The sequence below is a fragment of the Drosophila miranda genome (assembly GCF_003369915.1).
Source record: "Drosophila miranda strain MSH22 chromosome Y unlocalized genomic scaffold, D.miranda_PacBio2.1 Contig_Y2_pilon, whole genome shotgun sequence".
Classification (NCBI taxonomy): Eukaryota; Metazoa; Arthropoda; class Insecta; order Diptera; family Drosophilidae; genus Drosophila; species Drosophila miranda.
This window is the reverse complement of record NW_022881614.1, coordinates 14,890,774-14,917,415: the sequence shown is the minus strand read 5'-3', so window position 1 is coordinate 14,917,415 and position 26,642 is coordinate 14,890,774. Positions and strand designations below refer to the sequence as shown.

The 26,642-nt window shown below is 51.8% G+C and overlaps 2 protein-coding genes and 2 pseudogenes across 3 annotated transcripts; all 4 read right to left on the bottom strand.

The window, feature by feature from the left end:
• Positions 1 to 1,176: 1,176 nt before the first annotated feature.
• On the bottom strand, positions 1,177 to 4,859 carry LOC117192373 (helicase domino-like). 2 transcript variants are annotated; one of them, XM_033397039.1, is made up of 3 exons: positions 2,427 to 4,859; positions 1,941 to 2,363; positions 1,177 to 1,559 (listed from the first exon to the last, which is right to left on the bottom strand). In XM_033397039.1, exons 1-3 carry the CDS (start codon positions 4,755 to 4,757, stop codon positions 1,554 to 1,556), a joined length of 2,760 nt encoding a protein of 919 aa, XP_033252930.1. In that variant the 5' UTR covers positions 4,758 to 4,859; the 3' UTR covers positions 1,177 to 1,553. The 2 variants fall into 2 exon arrangements, with proteins under 2 accessions (XP_033252930.1, XP_033252929.1); XM_033397038.1 differs by having other exon boundaries at positions 1,177 to 2,363.
• Positions 4,860 to 6,959: 2,100 nt separating this feature from the next.
• On the bottom strand, positions 6,960 to 10,642 carry LOC117192372 (helicase domino-like). Its single transcript, XM_033397037.1, has 2 exons — positions 8,210 to 10,642; positions 6,960 to 8,146 (listed from the first exon to the last, which is right to left on the bottom strand). The coding sequence occupies exons 1-2, from the start codon at positions 10,538 to 10,540 to the stop codon at positions 7,673 to 7,675; spliced, it is 2,805 nt and encodes a 934-aa protein (XP_033252928.1). The 5' UTR covers positions 10,541 to 10,642; the 3' UTR covers positions 6,960 to 7,672.
• Positions 10,643 to 12,742: 2,100 nt separating this feature from the next.
• Positions 12,743 to 17,025, bottom strand: LOC117193092 (annotated as a pseudogene).
• Positions 17,026 to 18,518: 1,493 nt separating this feature from the next.
• LOC117192374 lies at positions 18,519 to 21,667 on the bottom strand (annotated as a pseudogene).
• Between the last annotated feature and the right edge of the window lie 4,975 nt (positions 21,668 to 26,642).

Below are 26,642 nucleotides of genomic sequence, written 5' to 3'. Positions count from 1 at the left end.
CTTTTTTCACGCAATTAAAAAATGATCAAAATCACGCAAAAATTGTAAGAAAAGCGCGCGAACTGCTGAACAGTGTGACGGTCCGACCCTCAGAAATATACCAAAATATACCGTAAATATACGGACGAATTCAAGTTATATTTTACATATTCCTCGTTTTTGATATTCCGTCGAATATTACTAGCTAGATGGATCAATTAAAAAATTGTAAGAAAAGCGCGCGAACTGCTGAACAGTGTGACCAATTTTTCGTTCAAATACACCGTCCGACCCTCAGAAATATACCAAAATATACCGTCTCGTTTTAAAAATATACCGTAAATATACTGACGAATTGAAGATCTATTTTACATATTCCTCGTTTTTGATATTCCGTCGAATATTACTAGCTATATAGAACATCATAATTGTATACGATTGATGAATCAATTTTCTACTTGACTGGTTTGTTTCAAACACTTGACTTGTTTTCTTGCTACGGCGATTGCAGTTTTTGCTCCTCAACAACAATATTCTCGTATGAACTTAGCCCATTGTTGCCTACCGGTTCAAAGAGAACCTTACCCGATTCAAGTTCGGTTAACGATACTATCGACTGCATACGAGTGCGCGCCAAATAGAAATTGTTTGAAAGTGAATGAGCGAAAAGGATGTAAATGTACGAAATTTGTGAGGGAAAATTTTAAAAACCTGCGTATGGAAGTTTCTATACCCTTCTTTAGAAGAGCCATAGAACAGCTTTTTTGCCCCTCATGCAACATCTTAGTGTACAGTACTTGTACAGTCTTTGCTAGCACTGAACTAGTAGGTTGTGGGAGCTAATGACGTACGTTATTTAATATTGATACATAATTTAGTCTGTGTCCATTTAAAAAAAAAAACTGAGTTTTGTCCAAAACTCAATTCTCACCCCCTCCAGTAATGCAGACGGCGCCATCAATCGCCCAGTCTCTTAATGCCGGTTTGCCAGCTTGCCTGTTGTCACCTTCGATAGCTCAGTTTCGTACCGAAGATATCCATAGGTCGCTGGTTCAAATCCGGCTCGAAGGATTTTTTAATTTTTATTTTTTTTGTTTTTAGATATTTTTCACATACTTAATTGCCGCATAAACCGTGTTTACTGAACTCGGCTACTTAGTCGGAAACTATTATTAGCTAGTACAACTTTTTTTTAAATATCTTTATATTTTTCCTTTATTTCTGTAATTTGTTCATTATACTAGAGCATAAGTAAATTATAGTCTAAATAGATGTACATTTATTAATTTGTAGTATGTAGTATTTGATGGATTTACAAATGTACATACGGCGTGGGGTGAGGGGAGAGCTTAGATGACTACAATTTACAAGTTTAATTTAAAGCAGGCAGTTTGCCAGTAATTACTATAGGTACTTAAGAGTTATTGCGAATTAAACTAAGGCTACGGTACACTATGATTGGTAAAAGTAATTCGGCGGCCACGCCCCGAGCTGATTGAAGCGATCGTCATCGTCATCAGCACGATCTTTTCCAAATCCTCCACAGCTGTCGAGCGATCGCCCATTGCCATCGCTCATGGCTGCAAAACCAATCGACAGAAATTGAGATCAATTTAGCAATGACTGAACTATTTGACTAATTGATTGAATGCATGAAGATCGACGTGGTATGAGTGTTCGGAATTTGGTCGAAACTTGATTCGAAAGATTCAAATTGTTTGGCAGTTGATCGAGTTGGTGATGCTTGTGCTTGTGCTTGTGGTGGTTGTGGAGTAGGGACTGGAGTTCGAGTTTGAGTTTGAATTGGTGGTGTTTGTGGTGGCTGTGGAAGCGACGGTGGAGGTGATGCTCGAGATGCTCCGCCGATTGCGTGCCCTGTCGGCTCTTTGCGACCGACTATGCGCTAAATGTTATTCTTTTTCGCTGCGTATCATGATCTTTTTCTGTACCAGCTTGCGTACCTGTTGCGTTGTGGGTAGTGACATGCCGCCCTGCTGCTGCTGCTGTTGCTGCTGCAGACCGCTCACCGTGGGCAAGGTAGTGGTGGTCTGCGTTATCGTCATCACCTCAGCGGGCCCCGATGTGGGCCCAGCGATGCTAGTGTGCTGCTGCTGATGCTGTTGCTGCTGCTGTTGTTGTATCTGTTGTTGTTGATGTTGCTGTTGTTGTTGCTGGACAACAGCCAGCAGGTTCCCACCGGCAGTGGTTTGCAGCCGGACGGGACTGGCATTTTGCCGCTGATTGTGCTGCAGAGCAGCAATCAGGGTCTGCTGCGTGTTCTGGCCCCCAGCGGCCACTTTCAGGGCGTTGGTAATGCCTGGGCTACCCACGTGAGTGCGCAGGCTGCCGGCAGCAAGGGCCTGGGCAGAGGCGGCCGATACCACCTGCAAGAGCGGAGAGGATTGTTGATTGATTCCTGTAGAGGAATTCTTGGATAGGTAACCTACCTGGATCGTCTGCCGCTGATTGGCCTGCGAGGCCACCGACACGGGTATGACCCGTCCGAGACTAGTCTTGCCCAGCACCAAATTCGTGGTGGCCAACGTCCCCTGCTGCCCACTGCGCATAACCTGTTGGAACTGCTGCACCGTCACCGAGCTGGGCAGCGTCTTGGTGTTTTGAATGTGCAACAGCTGGGCCTGGACACTACCTCCACCGGTTGTCACCTTCTGCTGCTGCTGTTGTTGGCCTGCCACCGTGGGCAGGGTTCCCCCACCGGTGACGGTCATGCCGCCAGACTGCTGCTGCTGCGGCTGGGGACCGGACACAATGTTGGTGGCCGTTGGCTGTCCGCTGGCGCTTACCAGCTGTGTCATTCGGCTGATCTTGCGCGGCATCGTCAGCTGTTGCTGCATTTGCAGATGCCGCATGGGCATGGTCACCTTGATCTGGCTTCCGCACTTGAGCTGCGGCAAAGGGATGTTCACGCTTCCCGCCTGCACGGTGGGACCCGTGGCGGAGACTGTGACTCCACCCGCGCTCAAACTGCTCCCGCTGGCTGCCGCCGCCGTGGAGGCCTTCACCAGGGATGCAATCTGCTGCTGGGTGACCTGCTGGGGCTGTATCTGTCCGGCCACTGGCAGCTGTCCCTGTTGCTGCTGTTGCTGAACGGCCGTGGTGGTGGTGAAGAGGGCGCCCGTCGCCTGTTGGCCCTTTTGGGTGGCCAGTATGTTGTGTCGCTTAACCAGAAGCATGTCTCCGGCTGCCGCTGAAGTGGTGCTGCCGTCCGCCGATATCACCTGACGCTGCAGACTTTGCTTGCTGGCCATTTGCTTGATGAACTGCGTCCGGGCCTGGCCGTGCATCTGGACACTGCTAACGACGTTGGCCGCCTGTACGACGCCAGCTCCCGGCATTCCGGAGACGGCCACCTTTTGGCTGGTCACATGGGTGGGCATGTTGCCGGCCTGGATGATGGTACCCGCTGTCTGCACCAGATTGGCAGTGGCCACTCCACCGCCTGCTGTCCCACCAACGGGAGCCGGCTGCGTCTGCAGCACCTTGAGGCTACGCTGGCGATACAGCTGGATGTGAGCGCCTCCCGGCTGCTGGTTTCCGGGAATGACCGTCGTCTTCCCTCCCTGCTGAAGGGCAGTCACTGGAATGCCCTTGGTGGTCACCAGCTGTGTTTGTGTGGCTGGGGACGTGGGCACTGCGGCCAGACGAAGTTGCGTCTGGAACTGGGCGGGACTGACGCCCTGGCCGAGGTTGGGCACGGACACAATCGACTGTCCGGCTGCATTTGTTCGCTGCTGCAGCGTGTTTCCCGTGGAAGCGGACACAATTCGCTGACCCCGCAGCATGGCGGTGTTAAGTGTGGTCACTGCCGTGGTCTGCTGTTGCTGTTGCTGCTGTTGACTGGCAGTGGTGGTCAGCACGGAACCCACGGTGGGCAGTGTGCTTACGGAGACGACCTGGGGCAGGGTCTGGGTCTGCACAATGCTTCCTAGCTGCGGGGAACTGTTTACGGGTAGCGTTGTCTGTGACGAGATGGACACGATCTGGGCTGCGCTGCCAGACTGTGTCTGAACAACGGCCGGCAGACTCTGTACGGGCGTTGTGAGCACCACGCTGACGCTGGATTGGCCCGGGTTGGCAGCGGCCGACTGTTGGGCCAGCTGCTGCAGCTGTCCTGCCGTCAGATTGGAAGAGGTTCCCACAATGGTCTTCACCAGCTGTTGCGTGGCGGACTGCTGGCCTTGTCCCGGGTGAGTGCGCATTTGCTGCTGGGACTGATGCAGGAGAATGGCCGTCTGCTGGCCGGGCGATACGTTGGCGCTGGTTAAGTGCTGGATTTGCATCTGCTGCAGCTTCCCGGCGGAGGGAACCGCCACCGTTGTGTTCGTGTTGATGGGCTGTTGCTGCTGCTGCACCAGTTCCACGGTCTGCTGTTGCTGCTGCTGTTGTACGGGAAGAGTTTGGGGAACGGGTGAAGCTGTGGCCAGCTGCTGCTGTACCTGCTGTTGGTGGGGCTGGGGCTGCTGTTGCATCTGCGGCGCCTGTTGCTGGGGCTGATGTTGTTGTTGTTGTTGTTGCTGCTGCTGTTGGGACTGCGGCGGCAGCAACTGTTGACCACCACGTTGCTTCTCCCGGATCTTGTTGGCCTTCATGGCAGCAATGTTCTGCGGGGGCACGGGTTGGTCATAGTTCTGTATGCCAAACTCCTGCAGAACCTCCATGTGCTTGGGGTTCATCAGGCTGGGCGCACTGAACTGTCGCTTCGGCGGAGGGGCCTTCTTTAGGTAGGCCGTTTTGATGCTGTCGAATCTGGAGCGCATGACCTTGTAGAAGGAGGCGTTGTTGTCGCTGGCATAGGCGAAGCTCACGCATCAGACGATGCAGGGGTTCACTGGAGTCGACATTCCACAGCGACACGAGGCAGGGCAGGGCGAGCTCGCGGGACGACTGATAGTTGTGGGCCAACCCGGTGGCCAGACCCTGCGGTCCGCCGCCGAAGATGAAGATTAGGAAATGCTCGACGGCATTGTCAAAGGTCTTTGGTAACTCTGAGTGAAGGCAGGTGATGAGGTACCACCAGACACGCAGCTTAATCCCGCTCACATGAGAGGAGCGTGACTGAGAGGTGCGCAGGGGTATCAAGAGCAGTCGAAGGCGCTTCGAAGATGCCAGCTCATCATAGGCGGCGAATATCTTGATCAGCACACGCCAGCAAAGGAAGGCCTCGGAGCGCACTCCGTGGTCTGGATTCCGGAAGCCCATCTCAACGATGGCCAGGAATTTGTTCATGTAGGTGCATCCCCGTAGCAGCTCCTCATCAATTATCTGCACCAAAAAAGTCCAGATCTTGTGCCAGTTTGGGTTCCTTGCATCTCGCATCTCCCCAATCAGCGGTGTGTATTTCTCGATAAAGTCGCTCCTTAATTTTTGCCAACATGTGGCCTGTATCACCGACACGTCCAGGGCAACCAGAGCCTCCGCCAGAGCGGCCACGGCGCAGTTCTGTATCTTTCGGTCAGCGTCGAACATCAGTGGAAGGAAGTGCCTATAAGGCCCGTGGTCTTGCTGCTGGTGGCCAGCAAGGCTATCATCTGAGGGTATCAACCGATATTTGTTTAAATGATTGTTTTCATACGACGGACAAAGAACGTGATTCTACTTACGGTGCAATAATTCTGACGGCCACCAGCAGCCAACACTTCTTTGGTCGACAGCTGCACTGTGTGGTATGCTTCGCCCGCTTTCGCAACGTCATCGATGTCCATTGCTCCGTTTGCGTTAGATTTAAGTTAGTTTATTAATTATATAAAGAAGCACTGCAAGGCAATATAACATCCAGTCACAATCTTTTTTCACGCAATTAAAAAATGATCAAAATCACGCAAAAATTGTAAGAAAAGCGCGCGAACTGCTGAACAGTGTGACGGTCCGACCCTCAGAAATATACCAAAATATACCGTAAATATACGGACGAATTCAAGTTATATTTTACATATTCCTCGTTTTTGATATTCCGTCGAATATTACTAGCTAGATGGATCAATTAAAAAATTGTAAGAAAAGCGCGCGAACTGCTGAACAGTGTGACCAATTTTTCGTTCAAATACACCGTCCGACCCTCAGAAATATACCAAAATATACCGTCTCGTTTTAAAAATATACCGTAAATATACTGACGAATTGAAGATCTATTTTACATATTCCTCGTTTTTGATATTCCGTCGAATATTACTAGCTATATAGAACATCATAATTGTATACGATTGATGAATCCATTTTCTACTTGACTGGTTTGTTTCAAACACTTGACTTGTTTTCTTGCTACGGCGATTGCAGTTTTTGCTCCTCAACAACAATATTCTCGTATGAACTTAGCCCATTGTTGCCTACCGGTTCAAAGAGAACCTTACCCGATTCAAGTTCGGTTAACGATACTATCGACTGCATACGAGTGCGCGCCAAATAGAAATTGTTTGAAAGTGAATGAGCGAAAAGGATGTAAATGTACGAAATTTGTGAGGGAAAATTTTAAAAACCTGCGTATGGAAGTTTCTATACCCTTCTTTAGAAGAGCCATAGAACAGCTTTTTTGCCCCTCATGCAACATCTTAGTGTACAGTACTTGTACAGTCTTTGCTAGCACTGAACTAGTAGGTTGTGGGAGCTAATGACGTACGTTATTTAATATTGATACATAATTTAGTCTGTGTCCATTTAAAAAAAAAAACTGAGTTTTGTCCAAAACTCAATTCTCACCCCCTCCAGTAATGCAGACGGCGCCATCAATCGCCCAGTCTCTTAATGCCGGTTTGCCAGCTTGCCTGTTGTCACCTTCGATAGCTCAGTTTCGTACCGAAGATATCCATAGGTCGCTGGTTCAAATCCGGCTCGAAGGATTTTTTAATTTTTATTTTTTTTGTTTTTAGATATTTTTCACATACTTAATTGCCGCATAAACCGTGTTTACTGAACTCGGCTACTTAGTCGGAAACTATTATTAGCTAGTACAACTTTTTTTTAAATATCTTTATATTTTTCCTTTATTTCTGTAATTTGTTCATTATACTAGAGCATAAGTAAATTATAGTCTAAATAGATGTACATTTATTAATTTGTAGTATGTAGTATTTGATGGATTTACAAATGTACATACGGCGTGGGGTGAGGGGAGAGCTTAGATGACTACAATTTACAAGTTTAATTTAAAGCAGGCAGTTTGCCAGTAATTACTATAGGTACTTAAGAGTTATTGCGAATTAAACTAAGGCTACGGTACACTATGATTGGTAAAAGTAATTCGGCGGCCACGCCCCGAGCTGATTGAAGCGATCGTCATCGTCATCAGCACGATCTTTTCCAAATCCTCCACAGCTGTCGAGCGATCGCCCATTGCCATCGCTCATGGCTGCAAAACCAATCGACAGAAATTGAGATCAATTTAGCAATGACTAAACTATTTGACTAATTGATTTAATGCATGAAGATCGACGTGGTATGAGTGTTCGGAATTTGGTCGAAACTTGATTCGAAAGATTCAAATTGTTTGGCAGTTGATCGAGTTGGTGATGCTTGTGCTTGTGCTTGTGGTGGTTGTGGAGTAGGGACTGGAGTTCGAGTTTGAGTTTGAATTGGTGGTGTTTGTGGTGGCTGTGGAAGCGACGGTGGAGGTGATGCTCGAGATGCTCCGCCGATTGCGTGCCCTGTCGGCTCTTTGCGACCGACTATGCGCTAAATGTTATTCTTTTTCGCTGCGTATCATGATCTTTTTCTGTACCAGCTTGCGTACCTGTTGCGTTGTGGGTAGTGACATGCCGCCCTGCTTCTGCTGCTGTTGCTGCTGCAGACCGCTCACCGTGGGCAAGGTAGTGGTGGTCTGCGTTATCGTCATCACCTCAGCGGGCCCCGATGTGGGCCCAGCGATGCTAGTGTGCTGCTGCTGATGCTGTTGCTGCTGCTGTTGTTGTATCTGTTGTTGTTGATGTTGCTGTTGTTGTTGCTGGACAACAGCCAGCAGGTTCCCACCGGCAGTGGTTTGCAGCCGGACGGGACTGGCATTTTGCCGCTGATTGTGCTGCAGAGCAGCAATCAGGGTCTGCTGCGTGTTCTGGCCCCCAGCGGCCACTTTCAGGGCGTTGGTAATGCCTGGGCTACCCACGTGAGTGCGCAGGCTGCCGGCAGCAAGGGCCTGGGCAGAGGCGGCCGATACCACCTGCAAGAGCGGAGAGGATTGTTGATTGATTCCTGTAGAGGAATTCTTGGATAGGTAACCTACCTGGATCGTCTGCCGCTGATTGGCCTGCGAGGCCACCGACACGGGTATGACCCGTCCGAGACTAGTCTTGCCCAGCACCAAATTCGTGGTGGCCAACGTCCCCTGCTGCCCACTGCGCATAACCTGTTGGAACTGCTGCACCGTCACCGAGCTGGGCAGCGTCTTGGTGTTTTGAATGTGCAACAGCTGGGCCTGGACACTACCTCCACCGGTTGTCACCTTCTGCTGCTGCTGTTGTTGGCCTGCCACCGTGGGCAGGGTTCCCCCACCGGTGACGGTCATGCCGCCAGACTGCTGCTGCTGCGGCTGGGGACCGGACACAATGTTGGTGGCCGTTGGCTGTCCGCTGGCGCTTACCAGCTGTGTCATTCGGCTGATCTTGCGCGGCATCGTCAGCTGTTGCTGCATTTGCAGATGCCGCATGGGCATGGTCACCTTGATCTGGCTTCCGCACTTGAGCTGCGGCAAAGGGATGTTCACGCTTCCCGCCTGCACGGTGGGACCCGTGGCGGAGACTGTGACTCCACCCGCGCTCAAACTGCTCCCGCTGGCTGCCGCCGCCGTGGAGGCCTTCACCAGGGATGCAATCTGCTGCTGGGTGACCTGCTGGGGCTGTATCTGTCCGGCCACTGGCAGCTGTCCCTGTTGCTGCTGTTGCTGAACGGCCGTGGTGGTGGTGAAGAGGGCGCCCGTCGCCTGTTGGCCCTTTTGGGTGGCCAGTATGTTGTGTCGCTTAACCAGAAGCATGTCTCCGGCTGCCGCTGAAGTGGTGCTGCCGTCCGCCGATATCACCTGACGCTGCAGACTTTGCTTGCTGGCCATTTGCTTGATGAACTGCGTCCGGGCCTGGCCGTGCATCTGGACACTGCTAACGACGTTGGCCGCCTGTACGACGCCAGCTCCCGGCATTCCGGAGACGGCCACCTTTTGGCTGGTCACATGGGTGGGCATGTTGCCGGCCTGGATGATGGTACCCGCTGTCTGCACCAGATTGGCAGTGGCCACTCCACCGCCTGCTGTCCCACCAACGGGAGCCGGCTGCGTCTGCAGCACCTTGAGGCTACGCTGGCGATACAGCTGGATGTGAGCGCCTCCCGGCTGCTGGTTTCCGGGAATGACCGTCGTCTTCCCTCCCTGCTGAAGGGCAGTCACTGGAATGCCCTTGGTGGTCACCAGCTGTGTTTGTGTGGCTGGGGACGTGGGCACTGCGGCCAGACGAAGTTGCGTCTGGAACTGGGCGGGACTGACGCCCTGGCCGAGGTTGGGCACGGACACAATCGACTGTCCGGCTGCATTTGTTCGCTGCTGCAGCGTGTTTCCCGTGGAAGCGGACACAATTCGCTGACCCCGCAGCATGGCGGTGTTAAGTGTGGTCACTGCCGTGGTCTGCTGTTGCTGTTGCTGCTGTTGACTGGCAGTGGTGGTCAGCACGGAACCCACGGTGGGCAGTGTGCTTACGGAGACGACCTGGGGCAGGGTCTGGGTCTGCACAATGCTTCCTAGCTGCGGGGAACTGTTTACGGGTAGCGTTGTCTGTGACGAGATGGACACGATCTGGGCTGCGCTGCCAGACTGTGTCTGAACAACGGCCGGCAGACTCTGTACGGGCGTTGTGAGCACCACGCTGACGCTGGATTGGCCCGGGTTGGCAGCGGCCGACTGTTGGGCCAGCTGCTGCAGCTGTCCTGCCGTCAGATTGGAAGAGGTTCCCACAATGGTCTTCACCAGCTGTTGCGTGGCGGACTGCTGGCCTTGTCCCGGGTGAGTGCGCATTTGCTGCTGGGACTGATGCAGGAGAATGGCCGTCTGCTGGCCGGGCGATACGTTGGCGCTGGTTAAGTGCTGGATTTGCATCTGCTGCAGCTGCCCGGCGGAGGGAACCGCCACCGTTGTGTTCGTGTTGATGGGCTGTTGCTGCTGCTGCACCAGTTCCACGGTCTGCTGTTGCTGCTGCTGTTGTACGGGAAGAGTTTGGGGAACGGGTGAAGCTGTGGCCAGCTGCTGCTGTACCTGCTGTTGGTGGGGCTGGGGCTGCTGTTGCATCTGCGGCGCCTGTTGCTGGGGCTGATGTTGTTGTTGTTGTTGTTGCTGCTGCTGTTGGGACTGCGGCGGCAGCAACTGTTGACCACCACGTTGCTTCTCCCGGATCTTGTTGGCCTTCATGGCAGCAATGTTCTGCGGGGGCACGGGTTGGTCATAGTTCTGTATGCCAAACTCCTGCAGAACCTCCATGTGCTTGGGGTTCATCAGGCTGGGCGCACTGAACTGTCGCTTCGGCGGAGGGGCCTTCTTTAGGTAGGCCGTTTTGATGCTGTCGAATCTGGAGCGCATGACCTTGTAGAAGGAGGCGTTGTTGTCGCTGGCATAGGCGAAGCTCACGCATCAGACGATGCAGGGGTTCACTGGAGTCGACATTCCACAGCGACACGAGGCAGGGCAGGGCGAGCTCGCGGGACGACTGATAGTTGTGGGCCAACCCGGTGGCCAGACCCTGCGGTCCGCCGCCGAAGATGAAGATTAGGAAATGCTCGACGGCATTGTCAAAGGTCTTTGGTAACTCTGAGTGAAGGCAGGTGATGAGGTACCACCAGACACGCAGCTTAATCCCGCTCACATGAGAGGAGCGTGACTGAGAGGTGCGCAGGGGTATCAAGAGCAGTCGAAGGCGCTTCGAAGATGCCAGCTCATCATAGGCGGCGAATATCTTGATCAGCACACGCCAGCAAAGGAAGGCCTCGGAGCGCACTCCGTGGTCTGGATTCCGGAAGCCCATCTCAACGATGGCCAGGAATTTGTTCATGTAGGTGCATCCCCGTAGCAGCTCCTCATCAATTATCTGCACCAAAAAAGTCCAGATCTTGTGCCAGTTTGGGTTCCTTGCATCTCGCATCTCCCCAATCAGCGGTGTGTATTTCTCGATAAAGTCGCTCCTTAATTTTTGCCAACATGTGGCCTGTATCACCGACACGTCCAGGGCAACCAGAGCCTCCGCCAGAGCGGCCACGGCGCAGTTCTGTATCTTTCGGTCAGCGTCGAACATCAGTGGAAGGAAGTGCCTATAAGGCCCGTGGTCTTGCTGCTGGTGGCCAGCAAGTCTATCATCTGAGGGTATCAACCGATATTTGTTTAAATGATTGTTTTCATACGACGGACAAAGAACGTGATTCTACTTACGGTGCAATAATTCTGACGGCCACCAGCAGCCAACACTTCTTTGGTCGACAGCTGCACTGTGTGGTATGCTTCGCCCGCTTTCGCAACGTCATCGATGTCCATTGCTCCGTTTGCGTTAGATTTAAGTTAGTTTATTAATTATATAAAGAAGCACTGCAAGGCAATATAACATCCAGTCACAATCTTTTTTCACGCAATTAAAAAATGATCAAAATCACGCAAAAATTTTAAGAAAAGCGCGCGAACTGCTGAACAGTGTGACCGTCCGACCCTCAGAAATATACCAAAATATACCGTAAATATACGGACGAATTCAAGTTATATTTTACATATTCCTCGTTTTTGATATTCCGTCGAATATTACTAGCTAGATGGATCAATTAAAAAATTGTAAGAAAAGCGCGCGAACTGCTGAACAGTGTGACCAATTTTTCGTTCAAATACACCGTCCGACCCTCAGAAATATACCAAAATATACCGTCTCGTTTTAAAAATATACCGTAAATATACTGACGAATTGAAGATCTATTTTACATATTCCTCGTTTTTGATATTCCGTCGAATATTACTAGCTATATAGAACATCATAATTGTATACGATTGATGAATCAATTTTCTACTTGACTGGTTTGTTTCAAACACTTGACTTGTTTTCTTGCTACGGCGATTGCAGTTTTTGCTCCTCAACAACAATATTCTCGTATGAACTTAGCCCATTGTTGCCTCCCGGTTCAAAGAGAACCTTACCCGATTCAAGTTCGGTTAACGATACTATCGACTGCATACGAGTGCGCGCCAAATAGAAATTGTTTGAAAGTGAATGAGCGAAAAGGATGTAAATGTACGAAATTTGTGAGGGAAAATTTTAAAAACCTGCGTATGGAAGTTTCTATACCCTTCTTTAGAAGAGCCATAGAACAGCTTTTTTGCCCCTCATGCAACATCTTAGTGTACAGTACTTGTACAGTCTTTGCTAGCACTGAACTAGTAGGTTGTGGGAGCTAATGACGTACGTTATTTAATATTGATACATAATTTAGTCTGTGTCCATTTAAAAAAAAAAACTGAGTTTTGTCCAAAACTCAATTCTCACCCCCTCCAGTAATGCAGACGGCGCCATCAATCGCCCAGTCTCTTAATGCCGGTTTGCCAGCTTGCCTGTTGTCACCTTCGATAGCTCAGTTTCGTACCGAAGATATCCATAGGTCGCTGGTTCAAATCCGGCTCGAAGGATTTTTTAATTTTTATTTTTTTTGTTTTTAGATATTTTTCACATACTTAATTGCCGCATAAACCGTGTTTACTGAACTCGGCTACTTAGTCGGAAACTATTATTAGCAAGTACAACTTTTTTTTAAATATCTTTATATTTTTCCTTTATTTCTGTAATTTGTTCATTATACTAGAGCATAAGTAAATTATAGTCTAAATAGATGTACATTTATTAATTTGTAGTATGTAGTATTTGATGGATTTACAAATGTACATACGGCGTGGGGTGAGGGGAGAGCTTAGATGACTACAATTTACAAGTTTAATTTAAAGCAGGCAGTTTGCCAGTAATTACTATAGGTACTTAAGAGTTATTGCGAATTAAACTAAGGCTACGGTACACTATGATTGGTAAAAGTAATTCGGCGGCCACGCCCCGAGCTGATTGAAGCGATCGTCATCGTCATCAGCACGATCTTTTCCAAATCCTCCACAGCTGTCGAGCGATCGCCCATTGCCATCGCTCATGGCTGCAAAACCAATCGACAGAAATTGAGATCAATTTAGCAATGACTAAACTATTTGACTAATTGATTGAATGCATGAAGATCGACGTGGTATGAGTGTTCGGAATTTGGTCGAAACTTGATTCGAAAGATTCAAATTGTTTGGCAGTTGATCGAGTTGGTGATGCTTGTGCTTGTGCTTGTGGTGGTTGTGGAGTAGGGACTGGAGTTCGAGTTTGAGTTTGAATTGGTGGTGTTTGTGGTGGCTGTGGAAGCGACGGTGGAGGTGATGCTCGAGATGCTCCGCCGATTGCGTGCCCTGTCGGCTCTTTGCGACCGACTATGCGCTAAATGTTATTCTTTTTCGCTGCGTATCATGATCTTTTTCTGTACCAGCTTGCGTACCTGTTGCGTTGTGGGTAGTGACATGCCGCCCTGCTGCTGCTGCTGTTGCTGCTGCAGACCGCTCACCGTGGGCAAGGTAGTGGTGGTCTGCGTTATCGTCATCACCTCAGCGGGCCCCGATGTGGGCCCAGCGATGCTAGTGTGCTGCTGCTGATGCTGTTGCTGCTGCTGTTGTTGTATCTGTTGTTGTTGATGTTGCTGTTGTTGTTGCTGGACAACAGCCAGCAGGTTCCCACCGGCAGTGGTTTGCAGCCGGACGGGACTGGCATTTTGCCGCTGATTGTGCTGCAGAGCAGCAATCAGGGTCTGCTGCGTGTTCTGGCCCCCAGCGGCCACTTTCAGGGCGTTGGTAATGCCTGGGCTACCCACGTGAGTGCGCAGGCTGCCGGCAGCAAGGGCCTGGGCAGAGGCGGCCGATACCACCTGCAAGAGCGGAGAGGATTGTTGATTGATTCCTGTAGAGGAATTCTTGGATAGGTAACCTACCTGGATCGTCTGCCGCTGATTGGCCTGCGAGGCCACCGACACGGGTATGACCCGTCCGAGACTAGTCTTGCCCAGCACCAAATTCGTGGTGGCCAACGTCCCCTGCTGCGCATAACCTGTTGGAACTGCTGCACCGTCACCGAGCTGGGCAGCGTCTTGGTGTTTTGAATGTGCAACAGCTGGGCCTGGACACTACCTCCACCGGTTGTCACCTTCTGCTGCTGCTGTTGTTGGCCTGCCACCGTGGGCAGGGTTCCCCCACCGGTGACGGTCATGCCGCCAGACTGCTGCTGCTGCGGCTGGGGACCGGACACAATGTTGGTGGCCGTTGGCTGTCCGCTGGCGCTTACCAGCTGTGTCATTCGGCTGATCTTGCGCGGCATCGTCAGCTGTTGCTGCATTTGCAGATGCCGCATGGGCATGGTCACCTTGATCTGGCTTCCGCACTTGAGCTGCGGCAAAGGGATGTTCACGCTTCCCGCCTGCACGGTGGGACCCGTGGCGGAGACTGTGACTCCACCCGCGCTCAAACTGCTCCCGCTGGCTGCCGCCGCCGTGGAGGCCTTCACCAGGGATGCAATCTGCTGCTGGGTGACCTGCTGGGGCTGTATCTGTCCGGCCACTGGCAGCTGTCCCTGTTGCTGCTGTTGCTGAACGGCCGTGGTGGTGGTGAAGAGGGCGCCCGTCGCCTGTTGGCCCTTTTGGGTGGCCAGTATGTTGTGTCGCTTAACCAGAAGCATGTCTCCGGCTGCCGCTGAAGTGGTGCTGCCGTCCGCCGATATCACCTGACGCTGCAGACTTTGCTTGCTGGCCATTTGCTTGATGAACTGCGTCCGGGCCTGGCCGTGCATCTGGACACTGCTAACGACGTTGGCCGCCTGTACGACGCCAGCTCCCGGCATTCCGGAGACGGCCACCTTTTGGCTGGTCACATGGGTGGGCATGTTGCCGGCCTGGATGATGGTACCCGCTGTCTGCACCAGATTGGCAGTGGCCACTCCACCGCCTGCTGTCCCACCAACGGGAGCCGGCTGCGTCTGCAGCACCTTGAGGCTACGCTGGCGATACAGCTGGATGTGAGCGCCTCCCGGCTGCTGGTTTCCGGGAATGACCGTCGTCTTCCCTCCCTGCTGAAGGGCAGTCACTGGAATGCCCTTGGTGGTCACCAGCTGTGTTTGTGTGGCTGGGGACGTGGGCACTGCGGCCAGACGAAGTTGCGTCTGGAACTGGGCGGGACTGACGCCCTGGCCGAGGTTGGGCACGGACACAATCGACTGTCCGGCTGCATTTGTTCGCTGCTGCAGCGTGTTTCCCGTGGAAGCGGACACAATTCGCTGACCCCGCAGCATGGCGGTGTTAAGTGTGGTCACTGCCGTGGTCTGCTGTTGCTGTTGCTGCTGTTGACTGGCAGTGGTGGTCAGCACGGAACCCACGGTGGGCAGTGTGCTTACGGAGACGACCTGGGGCAGGGTCTGGGTCTGCACAATGCTTCCTAGCTGCGGGGAACTGTTTACGGGTAGCGTTGTCTGTGACGAGATGGACACGATCTGGGCTGCGCTGCCAGACTGTGTCTGAACAACGGCCGGCAGACTCTGTACGGGCGTTGTGAGCACCACGCTGACGCTGGATTGGCCCGGGTTGGCAGCGGCCGACTGTTGGGCCAGCTGCTGCAGCTGTCCTGCCGTCAGATTGGAAGAGGTTCCCACAATGGTCTTCACCAGCTGTTGCGTGGCGGACTGCTGGCCTTGTCCCGGGTGAGTGCGCATTTGCTGCTGGGACTGATGCAGGAGAATGGCCGTCTGCTGGCCGGGCGATACGTTGGCGCTGGTTAAGTGCTGGATTTGCATCTGCTGCAGCTGCCCGGCGGAGGGAACCGCCACCGTTGTGTTCGTGTTGATGGGCTGTTGCTGCTGCTGCACCAGTTCCACGGTCTGCTGTTGCTGCTGCTGTTGTACGGGAAGAGTTTGGGGAACGGGTGAAGCTGTGGCCAGCTGCTGCTGTACCTGCTGTTGGTGGGGCTGGGGCTGCTGTTGCATCTGCGGCGCCTGTTGCTGGGGCTGATGTTGTTGTTGTTGTTGTTGCTGCTGCTGTTGGGACTGCGGCGGCAGCAACTGTTGACCACCACGTTGCTTCTCCCGGATCTTGTTGGCCTTCATGGCAGCAATGTTCTGCGGGGGCACGGGTTGGTCATAGTTCTGTATGCCAAACTCCTGCAGAACCTCCATGTGCTTGGGGTTCATCAGGCTGGGCGCACTGAACTGTCGCTTCGGCGGAGGGGCCTTCTTTAGGTAGGCCGTTTTGATGCTGTCGAATCTGGAGCGCATGACCTTGTAGAAGGAGGCGTTGTTGTCGCTGGCATAGGCGAAGCTCACGCATCAGACGATGCAGGGGTTCACTGGAGTCGACATTCCACAGCGACACGAGGCAGGGCAGGGCGAGCTCGCGGGACGACTGATAGTTGTGGGCCAACCCGGTGGCCAGACCCTGCGGTCCGCCGCCGAAGATGAAGATTAGGAAATGCTCGACGGCATTGTCAAAGGTCTTTGGTAACTCTGAGTGAAGGCAGGTGATGAGGTACCACCAGACACGCAGCTTAATCCCGCTCACATGAGAGGAGCGTGACTGAGAGGTGCGCAGGGGTATCAAGAGTAGTCGAAGGCGCTTCGAAGATGCCAGCTCATCATAGGCGGCGAATATCTTGATCAGCACACGCCAGCAAAGGAAGGCCTCGGAGCGCACTCCGTGGTCTGGATTCCGGAAGCCCATCTCAACGATGGCCAGGAATTTGTTCATGTAGGTGCATCCCCGTAGCAGCTCCTCATCAATTATCTGCACCAAAAAAGTCCAGATCTTGTGCCAGTTTGGGTTCCTTGCATCTCGCATCTCCCCAATCAGCGGTGTGTATTTCTCGATAAAGTCGCTCCTTAATTTTTGCCAACATGTGGCCTGTATCACCGACACGTCCAGGGCAACCAGAGCCTCCGCCAGAGCGGCCACGGCGCAGTTCTGTATCTTTCGGTCAGCGTCGAACATCAGTGGAAGGAAGTGCCTATAAGGCCCGTGGTCTTGCTGCTGGTGGCCAGCAAGTCTATCATCTGAGGGTATCAACCGATATTTGTTTAAATGATTGTTTTCATACGACGGACAAAGAACGTGATTCTACTTACGGTGCAATAATTCTGACGGCCACCAGCAGCCAACACTTCTTTGGTCGACAGCTGCACTGTGTGGTATGCTTCGCCCGCTTTCGCAACGTCATCGATGTCCATTGCTCCGTTTGCGTTAGATTTAAGTTAGTTTATTAATTATATAAAGAAGCACTGCAAGGCAATATAACATCCAGTCACAATCTTTTTTCACGCAATTAAAAAATGATCAAAATCACGCAAAAATTGTAAGAAAAGCGCGCGAACTGCTGAACAGTGTGACCGTCCGACCCTCAGAAATATACCAAAATATACCGTAAATATACGGACGAATTCAAGTTATATTTTACATATTCCTCGTTTTTGATATTCCGTCGAATATTACTAGCTAGATGGATCAATTAAAAAATTGTAAGAAAAGCGCGCGAACTGCTGAACAGTGTGACCAATTTTTCGTTCAAATACACCGTCCGACCCTCAGAAATATACCAAAATATACCGTCTCGTTTTAAAAATATACCGTAAATATACTGACGAATTGAAGATCTATTTTACATATTCCTCGTTTTTGATATTCCGTCGAATATTACTAGCTATATAGAACATCATAATTGTATACGATTGATGAATCAATTTTCTACTTGACTGGTTTGTTTCAAACACTTGACTTGTTTTCTTGCTACGGCGATTGCAGTTTTTGCTCCTCAACAACAATATTCTCGTATGAACTTAGCCCATTGTTGCCTACCGGTTCAAAGAGAACCTTACCCGATTCAAGTTCGGTTAACGATACTATCGACTGCATACGAGTGCGCGCCAAATAGAAATTGTTTGAAAGTGAATGAGCGAAAAGGATGTAAATGTACGAAATTTGTGAGGGAAAATTTTAAAAACCTGCGTATGGAAGTTTCTATACCCTTCTTTAGAAGAGCCATAGAACAGCTTTTTTGCCCCTCATGCAACATCTTAGTGTACAGTACTTGTACAGTCTTTGCTAGCACTGAACTAGTAGGTTGTGGGAGCTAATGACGTACGTTATTTAATATTGATACATAATTTAGTCTGTGTCCATTTAAAAAAAAAAACTGAGTTTTGTCCAAAACTCAATTCTCACCCCCTCCAGTAATGCAGACGGCGCCATCAATCGCCCAGTCTCTTAATGCCGGTTTGCCAGCTTGCCTGTTGTCACCTTCGATAGCTCAGTTTCGTACCGAAGATATCCATAGGTCGCTGGTTCAAATCCGGCTCGAAGGATTTTTTAATTTTTATTTTTTTTGTTTTTAGATATTTTTCACATACTTAATTGCCGCATAAACCGTGTTTACTGAACTCGGCTACTTAGTCGGAAACTATTATTAGCTAGTACAACTTTTTTTTAAATATCTTTATATTTTTCCTTTATTTCTGTAATTTGTTCATTATACTAGAGCATAAGTAAATTATAGTCTAAATAGATGTACATTTATTAATTTGTAGTATGTAGTATTTGATGGATTTACAAATGTACATACGGCGTGGGGTGAGGGGAGAGCTTAGATGACTACAATTTACAAGTTTAATTTAAAGCAGGCAGTTTGCCAGTAATTACTATAGGTACTTAAGAGTTATTGCGAATTAAACTAAGGCTACGGTACACTATGATTGGTAAAAGTAATTCGGCGGCCACGCCCCGAGCTGATTGAAGCGATCGTCATCGTCATCAGCACGATCTTTTCCAAATCCTCCACAGCTGTCGAGCGATCGCCCATTGCCATCGCTCATGGCTGCAAAACCAATCGACAGAAATTGAGATCAATTTAGCAATGACTAAACTATTTGACTAATTGATTGAATGCATGAAGATCGACGTGGTATGAGTGTTCGGAATTTGGTCGAAACTTGATTCGAAAGATTCAAATTGTTTGGCAGTTGATCGAGTTGGTGATGCTTGTGCTTGTGCTTGTGGTGGTTGTGGAGTAGGGACTGGAGTTCGAGTTTGAGTTTGAATTGGTGGTGTTTGTGGTGGCTGTGGAAGCGACGGTGGAGGTGATGCTCGAGATGCTCCGCCGATTGCGTGCCCTGTCGGCTCTTTGCGACCGACTATGCGCTAAATGTTATTCTTTTTCGCTGCGTATCATGATCTTTTTCTGTACCAGCTTGCGTACCTGTTGCGTTGTGGGTAGTGACATGCCGCCCTGCTGCTGCTGCTGTTGCTGCTGCAGACCGCTCACCGTGGGCAAGGTAGTGGTGGTCTGCGTTGTCGTCATCACCTCAGCGGGCCCCGATGTGGGCCCAGCGATGCTAGTGTGCTGCTGCTGATGCTGTTGCTGCTGCTGTTGTTGTATCTGTTGTTGTTGATGTTGCTGTTGTTGTTGCTGGACAACAGCCAGCAGGTTCCCACCGGCAGTGGTTTGCAGCCGGACGGGACTGGCATTTTGCCGCTGATTGTGCTGCAGAGCAGCAATCAGGGTCTGCTGCGTGTTCTGGCCCCCAGCGGCCACTTTCAGGGCGTTGGTAATGCCTGGGCTACCCACGTGAGTGCGCAGGCTGCCGGCAGCAAGGGCCTGGGCAGAGGCGGCCGATACCACCTGCAAGAGCGGAGAGGATTGTTGATTGATTCCTGTAGAGGAATTCTTGGATAGGTAACCTACCTGGATCGTCTGCCGCTGATTGGCCTGCGAGGCCACCGACACGGGTATGACCCGTCCGAGACTAGTCTTGCCCAGCACCAAATTCGTGGTGGCCAACGTCCCCTGCTGCGCATAACCTGTTGGAACTGCTGCACCGTCACCGAGCTGGGCAGCGTCTTGGTGTTTTGAATGTGCAACAGCTGGGCCTGGACACTACCTCCACCGGTTGTCACCTTCTGCTGCTGCTGTTGTTGGCCTGCCACCGTGGGCAGGGTTCCCCCACCGGTGACGGTCATGCCGCCAGACTGCTGCTGCTGCGGCTGGGGACCGGACACAATGTTGGTGGCCGTTGGCTGTCCGCTGGCGCTTACCAGCTGTGTCATTCGGCTGATCTTGCGCGGCATCGTCAGCTGTTGCTGCATTTGCAGATGCCGCATGGGCATGGTCACCTTGATCTGGCTTCCGCACTTGAGCTGCGGCAAAGGGATGTTCACGCTTCCCGCCTGCACGGTGGGACCCGTGGCGGAGACTGTGACTCCACCCGCGCTCAAACTGCTCCCGCTGGCTGCCGCCGCCGTGGAGGCCTTCACCAGGGATGCAATCTGCTGCTGGGTGACCTGCTGGGGCTGTATCTGTCCGGCCACTGGCAGCTGTCCCTGTTGCTGCTGTTGCTGAACGGCCGTGGTGGTGGTGAAGAGGGCGCCCGTCGCCTGTTGGCCCTTTTGGGTGGCCAGTATGTTGTGTCGCTTAACCAGAAGCATGTCTCCGGCTGCCGCTGAAGTGGTGCTGCCGTCCGCCGATATCACCTGACGCTGCAGACTTTGCTTGCTGGCCATTTGCTTGATGAACTGCGTCCGGGCCTGGCCGTGCATCTGGACACTGCTAACGACGTTGGCCGCCTGTACGACGCCAGCTCCCGGCATTCCGGAGACGGCCACCTTTTGGCTGGTCACATGGGTGGGCATGTTGCCGGCCTGGATGATGGTACCCGCTGTCTGCACCAGATTGGCAGTGGCCACTCCACCGCCTGCTGTCCCACCAACGGGAGCCGGCTGCGTCTGCAGCACCTTGAGGCTACGCTGGCGATACAGCTGGATGTGAGCGCCTCCCGGCTGCTGGTTTCCGGGAATGACCGTCGTCTTCCCTCCCTGCTGAAGGGCAGTCACTGGAATGCCCTTGGTGGTCACCAGCTGTGTTTGTGTGGCTGGGGACGTGGGCACTGCGGCCAGACGAAGTTGCGTCTGGAACTGGGCGGGACTGACGCCCTGGCCGAGGTTGGGCACGGACACAATCGACTGTCCGGCTGCATTTGTTCGCTGCTGCAGCGTGTTTCCCGTGGAAGCGGACACAATTCGCTGACCCCGCAGCATGGCGGTGTTAAGTGTGGTCACTGCCGTGGTCTGCTGTTGCTGTTGCTGCTGTTGACTGGCAGTGGTGGTCAGCACGGAACCCACGGTGGGCAGTGTGCTTACGGAGACGACCTGGGGCAGGGTCTGGGTCTGCACAATGCTTCCTAGCTGCGGGGAACTGTTTACGGGTAGCGTTGTCTGTGACGAGATGGACACGATCTGGGCTGCGCTGCCAGACTGTGTCTGAACAACGGCCGGCAGACTCTGTACGGGCGTTGTGAGCACCACGCTGACGCTGGATTGGCCCGGGTTGGCAGCGGCCGACTGTTGGGCCAGCTGCTGCAGCTGTCCTGCCGTCAGATTGGAAGAGGTTCCCACAATGGTCTTCACCAGCTGTTGCGTGGCGGACTGCTGGCCTTGTCCCGGGTGAGTGCGCATTTGCTGCTGGGACTGATGCAGGAGAATGGCCGTCTGCTGGCCGGGCGATACGTTGGCGCTGGTTAAGTGCTGGATTTGCATCTGCTGCAGCTGCCCGGCGGAGGGAACCGCCACCGTTGTGTTCGTGTTGATGGGCTGTTGCTGCTGCTGCACCAGTTCCACGGTAGCACACGCCAGCAAAGGAAGGCCTCGGAGCGCACTCCGTGGTCTGGATTCCGGAAGCCCATCTCAACGATGGCCAGGAATTTGTTCATGTAGGTGCATCCCCGTAGCAGCTCCTCATCAATTATCTGCACCAAAAAAGTCCAGATCTTGTGCCAGTTTGGGTTCCTTGCATCTCGCATCTCCCCAATCAGCGGTGTGTATTTCTCGATAAAGTCGCTCCTTAATTTTTGCCAACATGTGGCCTGTACCCCCGACACGTCCAGGGCAACCAGAGCCTCCGCCAGAGCGGCCACGGCGCAGTTCTGTATCTTTCGGTCAGCGTCGAACATCAGTGGAAGGAAGTGCCTATAAGGCCCGTGGTCTTGCTGCTGGTGGCCAGCAAGTCTATCATCTGAGGGTATCAACCGATATTTGTTTAAATGATTGTTTTCATACGACGGACAAAGAACGTGATTCTACTTACGGTGCAATAATTCTGACGGCCACCAGCAGCCAACACTTCTTTGGTCGACAGCTGCACTGTGTGGTATGCTTCGCCCGCTTTCGCAACGTCATCGATGTCCATTGCTCCGTTTGCGTTAGATTTAAGTTAGTTTATTAATTATATAAAGAAGCACTGCAAGGCAATATAACATCCAGTCACAATCTTTTTTCACGCAATTAAAAAATGATCAAAATCACGCAAAAATTGTAAGAAAAGCGCGCGAACTGCTGAACAGTGTGACGGTCCGACCCTCAGAAATATACCAAAATATACCGTAAATATACGGACGAATTCAAGTTATATTTTACATATTCCTCGTTTTTGATATTCCGTCGAATATTACTAGCTAGATGGATCAATTAAAAAATTGTAAGAAAAGCGCGCGAACTGCTGAACAGTGTGACCAATTTTTCGTTCAAATACACCGTCCGACCCTCAGAAATATACCAAAATATACCGTCTCGTTTTAAAAATATACCGTAAATATACTGACGAATTGAAGATCTATTTTACATATTCCTCGTTTTTGATATTCCGTCGAATATTACTAGCTATATAGAACATCATAATTGTATACGATTGATGAATCAATTTTCTACTTGACTGGTTTGTTTCAAACACTTGACTTGTTTTCTTGCTACGGCGATTGCAGTTTTTGCTCCTCAACAACAATATTCTCGTATGAACTTAGCCCATTGTTGCCTACCGGTTCAAAGAGAACCTTACCCGATTCAAGTTCGGTTAACGATACTATCGACTGCATACGAGTGCGCGCCAAATAGAAATTGTTTGAAAGTGAATGAGCGAAAAGGATGTAAATGTACGAAATTTGTGAGGGAAAATTTTAAAAACCTGCGTATGGAAGTTTCTATACCCTTCTTTAGAAGAGCCATAGAACAGCTTTTTTGCCCCTCATGCAACATCTTAGTGTACAGTACTTGTACAGTCTTTGCTAGCACTGAACTAGTAGGTTGTGGGAGCTAATGACGTACGTTATTTAATATTGATACATAATTTAGTCTGTGTCCATTTAAAAAAAAAAACTGAGTTTTGTCCAAAACTCAATTCTCACCCCCTCCAGTAATGCAGACGGCGCCATCAATCGCCCAGTCTCTTAATGCCGGTTTGCCAGCTTGCCTGTTGTCACCTTCGATAGCTCAGTTTCGTACCGAAGATATCCATAGGTCGCTGGTTCAAATCCGGCTCGAAGGATTTTTTAATTTTTATTTTTTTTGTTTTTAGATATTTTTCACATACTTAATTGCCGCATAAACCGTGTTTACTGAACTCGGCTACTTAGTCGGAAACTATTATTAGCTAGTACAACTTTTTTTAAAATATCTTTATATTTTTCCTTTATTTCTGTAATTTGTTCATTATACTAGAGCATAAGTAAATTATAGTCTAAATAGATGTACATTTATTAATTTGTAGTATGTAGTATTTGATGGATTTACAAATGTACATACGGCGTGGGGTGAGGGGAGAGCTTAGATGACTACAATTTACAAGTTTAATTTAAAGCAGGCAGTTTGCCAGTAATTACTATAGGTACTTAAGAGTTATTGCGAATTAAACTAAGGCTACGGTACACTATGATTGGTAAAAGTAATTCGGCGGCCACGCCCCGAGCTGATTGAAGCGATCGTCATCGTCATCAGCACGATCTTTTCCAAATCCTCCACAGCTGTCGAGCGATCGCCCATTGCCATCGCTCATGGCTGCAAAACCAATCGACAGAAATTGAGATCAATTTAGCAATGACTAAACTATTTGACTAATTGATTGAATGCATGAAGATCGACGTGGTATGAGTGTTCGGAATTTGGTCGAAACTTGATTCGAAAGATTCAAATTGTTTGGCAGTTGATCGAGTTGGTGATGCTTGTGCTTGTGCTTGTGGTGGTTGTGGAGTAGGGACTGGAGTTCGAGTTTGAGTTTGAATTGGTGGTGTTTGTGGTGGCTGTGGAAGCGACGGTGGAGGTGATGCTCGAGATGCTCCGCCGATTGCGTGCCCTGTCGGCTCTTTGCGACCGACTATGCGCTAAATGTTATTCTTTTTCGCTGCGTATCATGATCTTTTTCTGTACCAGCTTGCGTACCTGTTGCGTTGTGGGTAGTGACATGCCGCCCTGCTGCTGCTGCTGTTGCTGCTGCAGACCGCTCACCGTGGGCAAGGTAGTGGTGGTCTGCGTTATCGTCATCACCTCAGCGGGCCCCGATGTGGGCCCAGCGATGCTAGTGTGCTGCTGCTGATGCTGTTGCTGCTGCTGTTGTTGTATCTGTTGTTGTTGATGTTGCTGTTGTTGTTGCTGGACAACAGCCAGCAGGTTCCCACCGGCAGTGGTTTGCAGCCGGACGGGACTGGCATTTTGCCGCTGATTGTGCTGCAGAGCAGCAATCAGGGTCTGCTGCGTGTTCTGGCCCCAGCGGCCACTTTCAGGGCGTTGGTAATGCCTGGGCTACCCACGTGAGTGCGCAGGCTGCCGGCAGCAAGGGCCTGGGCAGAGGCGGCCGATACCACCTGCAAGAGCGGAGAGGATTGTTGATTGATTCCTGTAGAGGAATTCTTGGATAGGTAACCTACCTGGATCGTCTGCCGCTGATTGGCCTGCGAGGCCACCGACACGGGTATGACCCGTCCGAGACTAGTCTTGCCCAGCACCAAATTCGTGGTGGCCAACGTCCCCTGCTGCCCACTGCGCATAACCTGTTGGAACTGCTGCACCGTCACCGAGCTGGGCAGCGTCTTGGTGTTTTGAATGTGCAACAGCTGGGCCTGGACACTACCTCCACCGGTTGTCACCTTCTGCTGCTGCTGTTGTTGGCCTGCCACCGTGGGCAGGGTTCCCCCACCGGTGACGGTCATGCCGCCAGACTGCTGCTGCTGCGGCTGGGGACCGGACACAATGTTGGTGGCCGTTGGCTGTCCGCTGGCGCTTACCAGCTGTGTCATTCGGCTGATCTTGCGCGGCATCGTCAGCTGTTGCTGCATTTGCAGATGCCGCATGGGCATGGTCACCTTGATCTGGCTTCCGCACTTGAGCTGCGGCAAAGGGATGTTCACGCTTCCCGCCTGCACGGTGGGACCCGTGGCGGAGACTGTGACTCCACCCGCGCTCAAACTGCTCCCGCTGGCTGCCGCCGCCGTGGAGGCCTTCACCAGGGATGCAATCTGCTGCTGGGTGACCTGCTGGGGCTGTATCTGTCCGGCCACTGGCAGCTGTCCCTGTTGCTGCTGTTGCTGAACGGCCGTGGTGGTGGTGAAGAGGGCGCCCGTCGCCTGTTGGGCCTTTTGGGTGGCCAGTATGTTGTGTCGCTTAACCAGAAGCATGTCTCCGGCTGCCGCTGAAGTGGTGCTGCCGTCCGCCGATATCACCTGACGCTGCAGACTTTGCTTGCTGGCCATTTGCTTGATGAACTGCGTCCGGGCCTGGCCGTGCATCTGGACACTGCTAACGACGTTGGCCGCCTGTACGACGCCAGCTCCCGGCATTCCGGAGACGGCCACCTTTTGGCTGGTCACATGGGTGGGCATGTTGCCGGCCTGGATGATGGTACCCGCTGTCTGCACCAGATTGGCAGTGGCCACTCCACCGCCTGCTGTCCCACCAACGGGAGCCGGCTGCGTCTGCAGCACCTTGAGGCTACGCTGGCGATACAGCTGGATGTGAGCGCCTCCCGGCTGCTGGTTTCCGGGAATGACCGTCGTCTTCCCTCCCTGCTGAAGGGCAGTCACTGGAATGCCCTTGGTGGTCACCAGCTGTGTTTGTGTGGCTGGGGACGTGGGCACTGCGGCCAGACGAAGTTGCGTCTGGAACTGGGCGGGACTGACGCCCTGGCCGAGGTTGGGCACGGACACAATCGACTGTCCGGCTGCATTTGTTCGCTGCTGCAGCGTGTTTCCCGTGGAAGCGGACACAATTCGCTGACCCCGCAGCATGGCGGTGTTAAGTGTGGTCACTGCCGTGGTCTGCTGTTGCTGTTGCTGCTGTTGACTGGCAGTGGTGGTCAGCACGGAACCCACGGTGGGCAGTGTGCTTACGGAGACGACCTGGGGCAGGGTCTGGGTCTGCACAATGCTTCCTAGCTGCGGGGAACTGTTTACGGGTAGCGTTGTCTGTGACGAGATGGACACGATCTGGGCTGCGCTGCCAGACTGTGTCTGAACAACGGCCGGCAGACTCTGTACGGGCGTTGTGAGCACCACGCTGACGCTGGATTGGCCCGGGTTGGCAGCGGCCGACTGTTGGGCCAGCTGCTGCAGCTGTCCTGCCGTCAGATTGGAAGAGGTTCCCACAATGGTCTTCACCAGCTGTTGCGTGGCGGACTGCTGGCCTTGTCCCGGGTGAGTGCGCATTTGCTGCTGGGACTGATGCAGGAGAATGGCCGTCTGCTGGCCGGGCGATACGTTGGCGCTGGTTAAGTGCTGGATTTGCATCTGCTGCAGCTGCCCGGC